This window comes from Carassius auratus, chromosome 24 (assembly GCF_003368295.1).
Source record: "Carassius auratus strain Wakin chromosome 24, ASM336829v1, whole genome shotgun sequence".
NCBI lineage: Eukaryota > Metazoa > Chordata > Actinopteri > Cypriniformes > Cyprinidae > Carassius > Carassius auratus.
In genome coordinates, this window is record NC_039266.1 from 2,117,065 (window position 1) to 2,129,664 (window position 12,600).

The window sequence follows — 12,600 nt, forward strand, 5'->3', positions numbered from 1 at the left end:
TTTTGTCTATTTAACGGTTTTCGACTTCTAGATCGTGACCCTTAGGTATTGCATGCTGTTAATAATAACGCTTCTTTATAATGAAGTGATATTATGTCACCCACGCAGTGGATTGTGATGAGGAGGATTCCCGAGATGAAGGTCATTCTGAGCAGTGACGTCAATCACAGGCCACGCCCACCGCCAGCAAGAATCTAAATAAGACTCTACCATAGACACAGAATATATGAGCTCATTATTAGTTTTTTTTACGTCATGCAACTTTTTTTTTAAATTAATATATTATATAGCTATACCTGTAATAATAAATGCCATTGTATCATATGTATCCAGCTACTGTAATTATGCCATATTTATTTCAAGTGTCAGTGTCTGCATGCCTGGTGAACACATGTTGTTCAGGACACATGCTGGAAGATCAATTAGTCTGCTCTCATTTAGCTGTGGGGTGAATCTGCATTATAAGGTCAATGATACACACATAAAATGACCAGAAGAGAGTGGAGAATGGCATTTTCTCATCTGAATGTCCAATTGTTGGTCATTTCTGAATGTAATTAATTTTATAAAAATATTTCACTCAGAAAAACAAATTTTAGAGTAGAGCTAGAAATTGCACATTCACTATAGAATTTTCTATGACTTTTCCAGGCATGTAAATCACAGTTTTACAAATTTTGTATGAGTTTCCAGGACTGTGGGGACTTTGTTTACAAAAAATACAAAAACTAGACACCTACATCCACAAAAACTGAACAAAAATCTTTTTTAATGACAGCTTGCACAGTTTTTATTCTTCATCACAACTGATCACTCCCTAGTTTAAAAGACAGAAATCATGACGCCTTCTATGAGCAGACCACTACCTGTTTGACACTATAATTTACGGTCGTTCTCCATGTTTTTCCATTTTTAAGACTTGAACTTCACACTCACATACACACTCAGGAGACCTGAGACACAAAACACACAAACACACCACCTGATATGGAAACACATCACAATGTATATGCACATTAAACATTCATCAACAACCAGTTTTGATCACTGAATCTCTGATTCAAAGATATTACAGAAAAGAGCAGAATAAATCCTAACTGATACACAGAGACTGAAAACAAACAATATATTACTAATACTGATTCGCAGATGAGTAACTAACAGTCGGCAACTTAAAATACATTCAGAAAGTGCAAAGAAAATGATAACTCATAAAATACTTCTCACTTAAAATAGTGCTGATTATGCTTTCATACATAGAATTCAAGCAAAGACATCGAACGATTAACAACAAGCTGAATCTCTGCTAAACTTTTTACACATTAATACATTAAACATTTGTTTAGCTAAATAAAAACTTTTTTTTTTGCAAGTATGCATGTTTTTTTTTTAGGATTTGGACCGAGTGATATGGTCATTATAGTCCACTGCTGATATTCATTCGGATACAGTGCATGTAACATGTAGAAAATTAAGATTGTATCATAATTTACTCGCCCTTATATTGTTCCAAAACTGCATGACTTTACTTAATGCATGCAAAACTAATTACAGGATTTTTTTTGGACTGTATTGCTATATTTAAAGTCTTCTGAGAGCTAAGTGTGAAAAAAGACTCAAAATGTCAAATTTTATGCACATATTCAAACTTGGTGCATCAGGTTTGAAATCATGAATATGCAGATTGTGTACATAAGAAATAGAGAGCTACGATGTCTGTTCCTCACATAAATCTATTGTGTATAGTATAAGTGGAATATAGTGTGTATTTTTCACTATTATTATTTTGCCTAAATGTAACTTTACTGGTGTTTTTTGTTCTTTAAGCAGCTCGGACCACTTGACTTTAACTGTATAAAAATGCTACCTATTTTATTTAGCAATTTCTGTCTGTTTGTGTTTCACTATAGAAAGAAAGTTTGGAACAACGAGAGGACAGTAATAATAGTGAATGGTGCCAGAATGTTGATTTCTGATTCAAAAGAACACTGGAATGCCTTTGAAACTCAATAAATGCCCCAGAAGTACTAAGGAGGTTAGTGAAGAGATCATGTTTTCTGGTCCTCTTTGTACATTTGATTTTTACCAACTGGCACAAAGCTGCACAGAAGAACTATGGAAGCCCATTTCTGCCACTGAATAAAAAAATTGTAAAAGGCTTTTGGACTTATTATCTCACAATTCTGATTTTTTTCTTCTCTGAATTGTGATTACTCACAATTCTGAGAAATAAACTTCCAATAGTGAAAAAGTCAGATTTGCGAGACAAAAATATGCAATGGCGAAAAATTATGCAGAATTGAGAGTTATAAATTCAAAATTTCGAAGAATTAATCAGAATTGCAAGATATGAACACAAATCGGAGAAATAAACTTGCAACTGCAAAAAATAATTATAATTGTGAGTTATAAACTTACAATAAAAAAAAAATAAGTCGGAAATGCAAGATATAAACTCGCAATGCAATTTTGGTTATATCTTGCAATTCTAACTTCGTAATAAAATTGTGAGCTTATATCATGAAATTGCAAAAGAAAAAGTTGCAAAAGTAGACGGGCTTCCATAAAATCAATTGGGGACTGGGGACAGAGAAACTTTGATCGTGTAAATCATGATAAATACCAGAGGTCATATTTCACCCCATAATGAAAATACATAAATTTAAAAAAAAATTATATATTGGTGTGTTTAGCACCACAGATGACAGATATCTGACAATTTGCTGGAATCACATCAATAAAGGCTTGGTTTTGATTAAACATGAAAGTCTCAAATGTTACTGCAGAAAAAGCAAAATACTGAATCCTTCAATACATAACTTCATTTCCAGATTAGATCAACACAGGCTTTCTGATGATATAAAATGAATCAAAATAAACCTTGAGATATGTTTTAAATAGATAAATATACACACTAAACTTCATCTTCACTGGAGCTCGGGACGGATGTTTTAGTGCACTGGAGGAGCATCATGTCTCTGTTAAAACCTACATGAAGAGACGTCTATCACATTTCAGACAATGGAGCCGCTCTTATGAAGCCATGGCGTCTTTGAATCCCCAAACCTCCAGAAGAGCGATCTGGAAGCTCTCAGCACACAGCGGTGGGTTGTCGAAGGTCAGGCAGCGCTCGGTTCGGCCGTGGTTCAGCTCCGAGTCGATGTACAGAGCGTTACCTTCACCTCCTCCTTCATAAACAACACCAGACATCCCATTACAGAGAATCAGCTTTCACCGTCTTTCTTTCTGTACGACTCCAAATAAACCAAACTGGATTTACAACATTCAAAACAATCATCATTTCACATGCGTCTGCTAAATAACTAAATGATTACAAGAGAAGACTAAAATGATAATAAAGGAATCATGTTAGTGAGAAATGAGCATCTCATCACTCACCGATTATGATGGAGTCGACATTTCCCGCCATAAACATGGAGGTGTTCCTTGAGTTGAGGTTGAAGTGTCTTGCGGAGAGAAATGGGGACAGGTGAGACGCGTCTGTGGCCGGTGTCTCGAGAGACTTCGGCCCACCGTTGTCGTTCGCTCCGGTCTGTTCATCTTCTACAGCTTGAGACGAGTTCGCCAGCTCCGGGTGTTTGATGATGACCCACTCGTAACGCTCCATCTCCGGCTTCATCTGAAACAAACAAACACATTACTTCTGAAAGCACCCACACCGTTTCAGTGGTTAGTCTTGTGGTCAGAGCGCAGGAAGTGAAATCCCAATACATGCTGCTGTGGTTAAAATGTGGTTTATGGTCTGGACGGCTAAAATATTCAAACTCTGTGCCCTGTATGATGTGAGAATGTGAGCAGAAACTTATTCAACAGCTGTTGGCAAAACAATTGAAAACCTTAACTGATGACTGGAGGAAAGAAATAGATAATGCTAAATGTAATCTCATTAATATCTGACTGTTTTCTCGTAGACATAAATTATAAAAAATTTAATTACAATTACAATCAGCTTCTCAGATGTTTTTCTTCTAATTTCACTTGATTTGCAAAGACTTGATTTGATTGGAAAATTGTTTCAGTAGAATTCACTTTTTTTACCTCACTTTGATTGATTATTAAATTAAATTAAATTTTTAATTAGATTTAATATTTATTTAATTAATTGTCCTATTTATAATTAAGTAATCATAATTATTTTATTATTTATATATAATGTATATACAGTAAATATGTATACATTTATTTGTATAAATATGTAATTTTTATTATAAATGTTTATTTAAATTATGTTTTATTATAATATTATGTATATTATATATATATTGTTTTATATTAATATTATGTTTATTATAAATATTTTTCATTTTATATATATTAATATATTTGTAAATTAATATTTATATTGCTATTTTGATTTATTTTCTATCCTGATATAGCTTTTAATCACTTATACTGTACTATGTGTAATTATATTTTAATTTGTTTAATAGCTTAAATTAAAAGTGCTTTGAATTTATATAAATATACTTGCTTTTCCTTACAAAATCAAGTCATATGAGCTGTATTCACAATAACTGAATAGCTTTATCAGATTAATCTATGTCCCTTTTAGCAGAAACATCCTTTTTTTTTTTTTACATAACTAAGAACTCCATTATAGCTTGAGTTACTAAAGAGCTATAAAATATTCCTCTGAGAGTGTGACAGGATGAAACTATGATGGATGAGAGGAACTTCACACACTAATGCACTGTAATCTAATCTAATACTCAGTAAATAGTGCCGCCTAGTGAATAATTAACATAATAATTACAAAATACTCCATAAGGATGACCCTAATTTGATTCGTAATACCTTAATTTGATTATTTATATCAAATATGTTATTATTTGCAAGCAAACAAATAAAAGTCATGAAAAGAACGTACTTTAAAGACGAAACACTCTCCAGTGCCAAAGAAGCTGAGCTTGTTCCCGCCCCTCTTCCGCTCCTCCCAATCAGTGGACAGGAAGGCTCCACACATCTGGAATGTGATTGGATGAGAGGCACGTCAATCACAGTCTAACTGAGATCCTGAACAACTTCCCTGCATCCAAGCACACTACTATCCTTCTTACATAGGGTGCAAAAATAACCTAAATAAGTGGTAAGAAAAAAACAAAATGACAGAAACCGAGAGAAAAAAAAGAGCGAGACACAGGGTTTTGGTACCTCTCCATCTGTAGTTCTGAGGAGCATTAACGTCGGCTCATATCCCTCACAGTGAGAATAAAACCTGAATAAAACATTACAAACCATATTTATAAAACAGTTCAGAAGCTCACTCGTATTTAAAGACTGTATATAGTTTAACTGAGTAATAACGATTACCGATTAATAACGTGTTTGTGTGTGAGAGAGTGAGCTTGTCTGTGTGTGTGTGTGTGTGTGTGTGTGTGTGTGTGTGTGTGTGTGAGAGAGAGAGAGAGTGAGAGCGTGTCTGTGTGAGAGAGAGAGCATGTCTGTGTGTGTGTGTGTGAGAATGAGATTGTGTGTGTGTGTGTATCTGTGTGTGAGAGAGTGAGCTTGTCTGTGTGTGTGTGTGTGTGTGTGTGTATGTGTGTGTGAGAGTGAGATTGTGTGTGTGTGTGTGTGTGTGTGTCTGTGTGTGAGAGAGTGAGCTTGTCTGTGTGTGTGTGTGTGTGTGTGTGAGAGAGAGATAGAGTGAGAGTGTGTCTGTGTGAGAGAGAGAGCATGTCTGTGTGTGTGTGTGTGTGTGTGAGAGAGAGTGAGATTGTGTGTGTGTGTGTGTGTGTGTGTCTGTGTGTGTGAGAGTGAGATTGTGTGTGTGTGTGTGTGTGTGTGTGTGTGTGTGTGCGAGAGAGAGTGAGAGCGTGTCTGTGTGAGAGAGAGAGCATGTCTGTGTGTGTGTGTGTGTGTGTGTGTGTGTGTGCTCTTGTTTTTGTGACATATCAGGACACAACTCTGTATAATGACATGTGTATGACACAGGTATTACAAGGAGAGGGAGACTTATGAGGACATAACCCATGTCTCCATTTTTCAAAACACTTATAAATCATACAGAATGAGTTTTTTTGTGAAAGTAAAAATGCACAAAGTTTCCTGTGAGGGTTAGGGTTAGGTGTAGGGTTGGTGAAGGGCCATAGAATATACAGTTTGTACAGAATAAAAACCATTACACCTATGGGATGAACACACTTTTCACAAAAACAAACGTGTGTGTGTGTGTTTCTGTGTGTGTGTGTGTGTTTCTGTGTGTGTGTGTGTGTGTGTGTGTGTGTGTTTGTACCTGTTGAGGCTGCAGCCGTGTGTGGATGTGGTGAAGAGCAGCTGCGGCTGACATAAAGCGAAACGCTCCGGGATCCACGACCAGATATCTCTGATCTCTTTAGCGCTGACGATCTCCGAGCTGAAATTATCAGCGTTCACCGCTAACTGCACATTTTGTCTAGAGAGAACATGCAAACAATATGCATATTTCACTGTGCATCAGAAAACTAACACAACAGAAATAAAGTGGGTCAGAAAAACCAAGATGAGTGAGGAGGATGATGAAGAGAGATGAAGATACCCACCTTTTGATAGAGCTAATGGAGAGCACAGAGAGTGGAGAGCAGAAGAAATGGAAAAACTAATGAAAAAAAGACTGTGACACAATGTGAACAAAATGAGGGAAGGAAAAACACAAGCAAATCAGAGGAGAGCTGTAAAACAAAGCCAAACACAAAAGATATAAACAGACATAACACTTTTTAAGATGAACAGGGACATAAATACCTCAAAAATAATTATTTAGTAATAGTTAGTATTTAGTATCATTCAGTACTGTATACGACCTACTATAAACATTTCAAACAGTAGCATCTTACACTGTTGTGTATGAATCAAAGTAACTCATTTCTTTAAAAAATATATATGATAAACACAAAACTTTTGAACAGTAGTGTTTAGTTCAGCTAGAATAATCACATTTGAGTCTTAGAAATATAAAAAATAAGATATTTTTTGCATTTTTAATCCAATGTTGTGTATTTTTTAAATCAAGCAGAAGATTTCATGTCGAATACTTGCTGTAAATATACACACTTCTTTACACCTATTCATTTATTATAGAGAAATATAGAAAACATTCATAGAAACGCTGCTGGAGTGATGTATATTTAAACATAAATTAAAGTGACTTATATAAGTCACATTAAATTTGATTAAAATAAATAGATTCAAATAAATCTTATTTGATTTAAATACAGAAACAAATAAAGGTATAAAAACTAAACGAAATGAAAACATTTTAATAAAAACATACAAATTAATTATATTTGATTTAAATACGTAATAAAATATGGAAACATGTTTCTGCCACTGAATAAATAAAAAAATAAAATGTAATTGTGATTTTTTTTTCTTGAAATTGTGAGAAAAAAAGTCACTATTACTTTTTTAATTAATTTTTTTATTCAGTGTTGGAATCAGGCTTCCAAATAAATAAATGAAATAATGAAAACTAAACATAAACATTCGAATAAAAACTGAATTGAATTTGATTTAAATAATGATTAACAGTACAGTACTAAAGCAAGTACAAAACAAAACGCAGTCATGTAAAGTAACAGTCATCAATACCTCTTCTGTTTGACGGTGATGCCTTTCTGCTGGAGTGATTTCTCATTGGCCAGCTGCAGCAGTGTGATCTCTTTCCGGCTGAACAGGCGGATGGAAAAGGCCTTTTCAAGCAGCTTTTCCGGCGTCACGCTTTTCCCGATATTCTGCACGAATTCCTGTATATCGCTCCTGATCGCCGCCGAGTCCTGCTTGGTTAAAGCCGAGCTTGTTGCAGCGCTGCGCTGCTTGCGGTAGAACTTCAGTATCGCCAGCGCCACGCGGTAAAGGACCTTATACCCCTCCACCAAGTAAACGTCCATCACACGCGCAGCGAAGCTAAAAGGCAGGTCGCCCAGAACCCATCGCTGCCAGTCAGAGTAAACCTCCAGGACGTCTGTCGCGGTGGCCACCATCAGTTTATGCGCGCCCGGGCAGTATTTATGCACAAGGTCGCCAAAGGTCATGCAGGCTGATTGATATGCAAGGAAAGTCTGATCTAATAAACGGCGCCCGGGTTCGTTGCAGGCCAGCATGCGGCTGACGCTCTCGAAGCACTGCGCTTCATCTGCGCTCCAGTGCAGCAGCAGCGCGGTCACCGCCGGTAAAGACGGGCAATACGAGATATCTGGGAACTGCCCTGCGATGCAAGAAATCACAGCATGCACTGATCCCACAGATTCGGCCTTCAGACAGTAGCGTGGCACTGCCACCCCGTCCACAAACTCTGGCAAGAGGTAAGCGGATGGGTTGCGCTTGCTGTTAGCACTGCCTACGATATCGCGGTAGACCGCGGCGTCCGGCGTGACGGTGCGACACGGCAGAGCTTTGAGCAGCTGCTGGTAAACGGCCGAGCGCTGGCTGTGATTTTTGGCCCACTGGCCCGAGCGGGCGTGCTGCTTCAGCTCCTTGAAGTCTTTATATTCGATCTTACCGGGAGTCGCGTCGTGACTCACATCGCCCATCTGAGACCAGTCCACGAACACGCCACAATCAACAGCCATGACCTCTGACCTCAAGCGTCAAACTGCACAAAGAAGGACGGACAGAAACTATCTGGTCAACTAACACGTCATATTGCTCCAGCTGTTGAGAGAGAGAAAAAGAGATAATATTAAGTGATAGGGATGCACAATATAACAGTGATCATACCGAACAATGTTTGAACTCATTAATTTAATGTAAATGCATGGATGTAAAATGCAATATCAGTATCAGCCAATATTATATTATATTGTATCAGCATACACCTGGGGTATAGATACTATGTTAAGACTGTGTCTTACAAACTAGTTTGATCAACTAGCAGTTGGCCTAGAAATAATCAGTCTCGCTTTTCTTATTAAAACTGGGCCAATCTACATTAACAGTTATGTCCAGTATAGATGAAAACAAATTAGATTCCATCGTTCTTAACTTTTAATCAGTTTATGCAAACGGCCCCTGAAGCACAGTAAATAATATGAATCTTCAGTTTTCAAATTCAAGAAGTACACTACAATTTGTTACAAAAGTAACTTTTTTTTTGTTTACTCATTCTTTAACATGCCTTTTAGAAGCCTTTGTTAAACAAAAAATTGCTTAAGGTATAATACATTTTTGCAGTGCTGGGTATTTAGGGATGCTAAATTTAATCTTTTTTTTTTTTGATACAGTAAGTGAAAGTTTTTAATTCACAATTCAAATGTATTCGAAAAAATTACATATTTCAACCAGTAAAGATGCAGAAAAGTTTAAAAATGCTATTATTTGAATTTAAATACTTAATCATATTAATGCATAATTTAAAAACAATATATATTTTAGTAACAACATAAGAAAAAAATAATTCTGTCATCTTTCAGTATCTGCCTAAACTGGTGTATCCCTAATAAACACACACACTAAAATAAATAAATAAATAAAGGGAGCTTTTTCAACTAAAAATGTATTAATTTATATTTTTATAAAGCTTTTCTATAACACTGAAAAACAAGGTTAGGTTATATATATGAAAAATATATTCAAGAAAAAGAGGAAAAATAATTTGTTGGATATAAATATATGAAGTTACCCTCAAAGGAATCACATCCAATTCTATTTCAAGCCTTCTGAGAGTCTGTCTGTGTATTTGTGCCTTTCTGAATAAGTTCATAAGAGTTTCCTAATTATACTCATTAGATTTTGTCTGGGAAAAAAACAGGAATCTCAGCTTTCCTGGCCCTGTTTTCTCCGAGTGCACTGGACTCTGGGACTTTAGGGTTGCTGTGAGGTCAGAGTCAGACCTCGTCGAATGTCAACATCATATAACTATCAGGACAAAGTGAAAATACTAATGTAGGGTAATGGAATCAGTGCTCTAGAAGTCAAGGGTCAAGAGGCTCTAATCCATTTACACCAGGACAGGTGAGCGTGCATCCGACAGGCTTTGTCTATTACTTTGCTGTCAGTTGTTTTAGCAAAAGGACATGATTTCATAGTTAAACACTGACTAGAGGTACATTTAATGAAAAAATCCATAAAAGCATACCTACTGATACCATGATACATTAGTTTTTGGTCACACTGTATAACCTTATTATGTTGTCAAAGTAAAAAATAGAAGAAAAAAAAGAAAAAAAGAACATTTCTAAAATAATAAGATTAAACTTCATAATATAGTAGTTTGTATAACCATAATATATAATAATATCTGGACTATTTAAACAGTGTAATAAGCTTCCAACGTCATTCTTTAAAAATATATATATATATATATATAGTTTTATTGTAAGGTGTATGTAATGTATTTAATGATAGCGAATTAATGTAAGGGTAACGATAATGACCCACGTCAGCAGTCTGTCAGCCAATCAGCGAGAGAGAGAAGCGCATCACGCGCGCGCCGTCAAGCCCACCTGACACGCGCACTGTCTCTGCTCTAATGCTTCCGATGTGCATAAAACACATCTCTATATTTCACACGTCAACTTTCAGTGACAGACATAAACATTACAACACGCACACATTTCCCTCGTCCCTATCCGCCTGATGGACGATGTTATAGACACTCACACACTAATAAATGCAAACATAACTGATGCATACAGAACACTGACAGCTCTGTGGCGTATTCGGTTTTATTTAAAGTGACTCTAATACACGTAGACGTGCACATGAAACGGCGACGCTTCAGATTAAGCTAATGTGAATAGCTCCTGCAGCTAATGTGCAGGCATTAGTGAACTACATTACGATGTCAAGCCATTTGAAAGTATGCAATGCAGCACTTCAAGTATATTAATCGCTAAAGTATGCGAGGAATTTAGAAAATGTTGATAGAAACAGAAATTTGAATGAATCCTCTTACCTGATTTGCTGTCGACTGTATGTCAGGCAGCGGGCATATTTGTGATTGCGTGCGCATGCGCAGTGAGCGCTGACGGCACATAGCACGCTGGGCGAAGAGACTTACACAAAAATATACATATAAATTAAATAAATAAATATATACAAATATGTTTGAATTTTATCGATCGATCGATCTATCTATCTATCTATCTATCTATCTATCTATCTATCTATCTATCTATCTATCAAAATTTACACTACCAGTCAAAACTTTGGACACAGCAGCTTTATTATTTCTCGTTTTAGTTTTCTATATAAGTATCTGTCTATTTATAATTACCTATTTTTCCCGTAATTAAAAAAATCCTCTTTTTGCATTACTAGAAAAAAGAAATGGTCATCCCGTATCACCTGACCTGTTTACAGTTTTATGGTCATCTCACTGGCCAGAGAGCTGCTCTGGTAATGAAACAATGCCGGGCCTTGTGCACAACATCCGCCCAACACATGACAGTCATTAAGATAACTCAATCAAGGCCGCATTGCTGCATGGAGACAGTTCTTCCCTTCGCAGAGATTATAGACTCACGCAATCCTTTAAATATAGATCACCTATAAGAACAGGTTTATACAAATGATTCACTAAAAACATTTATATCATCAAATAATATATTATGTAAATAGGTAAGATACACGGATGCAGTTCACCAGCAGTCCATTTTTTTATCTTTTAATATTGCATAGATTATGCATAATGATAATGCATGATCATGCATGGCTAATGAGTAAATAGGACAACAGGAAACCTGCTCCACATTTGTCACCAATATGATATTTTGAATAATATAGTAACCAAAGAATTGCTGGTAGCCATTGGCTTCCACAGTAGGAAAAAAAAATATGGAGGTCAATGGCTACCAGCAGAAGAATAAAAACCTTATGTTTGGAAGTTTCATTTTTGGGTGAAATATCCCTTAAAACTTCAATAATGAAACATTTCTGTTTCTAAAATCATGATAATATTGCACATTTACTGATCTCTTTGGCTGCAAACATCTGAAGCTGCTGTTATTCTGCACATTCACTAGGGGACAGATGTTAAGGGCAGATTTGAGGCTGCAGCAGACTTTAGATATTAGATCAGCCTGAGCGGTAATGCTAAATGACAGTATTATTAACACATATAAACAGAAATATGAATTTAGTTCTCTGAAGCACAGCTGCACATGGTCACACTGGTCTTCATGCTTGAATTGACAAGAACAATCTCATGCTGTTAGATTATCACAGGCACATTTAAATAAAGTCAGGACATTGACAGTATCTAGATATTATTCAAAGATGTTCTTCCAGCTAAAACTCAGTGGCACTGAGGAAAATAAGCTCAGTTGCAAACTGAAGGTCATTTCTAGCTGTCTAGCTCTCCATAATATGATTTTGACAAATAAATAACAAAGATTGTCGAATATAATCAATGGTTGTGAAACATTTTACTAATGTTCCTCCATTACAGTGCCGTTTTACACTGTAAAAGTTAATCCAGCTAAAATAAAGATGTTCAGAACTACTTTCTTCGTTGAATTTGATTCAAAATTGCAATAACTTTGCAATACAAACAAGGTTAATGATGCTTTAAACTAAATTGAGCTTTAAAATGACACTATTGAATTCATTTTTTCAACATCATTGCCGGTCTAAATTCAGCTAAATAATGACAATTATTTTCCA

At 35.9% G+C, this 12,600-nt stretch overlaps 1 protein-coding gene across 2 annotated transcripts; it reads right to left on the reverse strand.

Annotated features, from left to right (window-relative positions):
* Positions 1-752: 752 nt before the first annotated feature.
* On the reverse strand, positions 753-11,044 carry tbc1d24 (TBC1 domain family, member 24). Of its 2 annotated transcripts, XM_026200594.1 has the most exons (8): positions 10,892-11,044; positions 7,588-8,649; positions 6,540-6,551; positions 6,254-6,412; positions 5,173-5,236; positions 4,889-4,984; positions 3,400-3,640; positions 753-3,188 (listed from the first exon to the last, which is right to left on the reverse strand). In XM_026200594.1, exons 2-8 carry the CDS (start codon positions 8,565-8,567, stop codon positions 3,034-3,036), a joined length of 1,707 nt encoding a protein of 568 aa, XP_026056379.1. In that variant the 5' UTR covers positions 8,568-8,649; positions 10,892-11,044; the 3' UTR covers positions 753-3,033. The 2 variants fall into 2 exon arrangements, with proteins under 2 accessions (XP_026056379.1, XP_026056380.1); XM_026200595.1 differs by lacking the exon at positions 6,540-6,551.
* Positions 11,045-12,600: the final 1,556 nt, after the last annotated feature.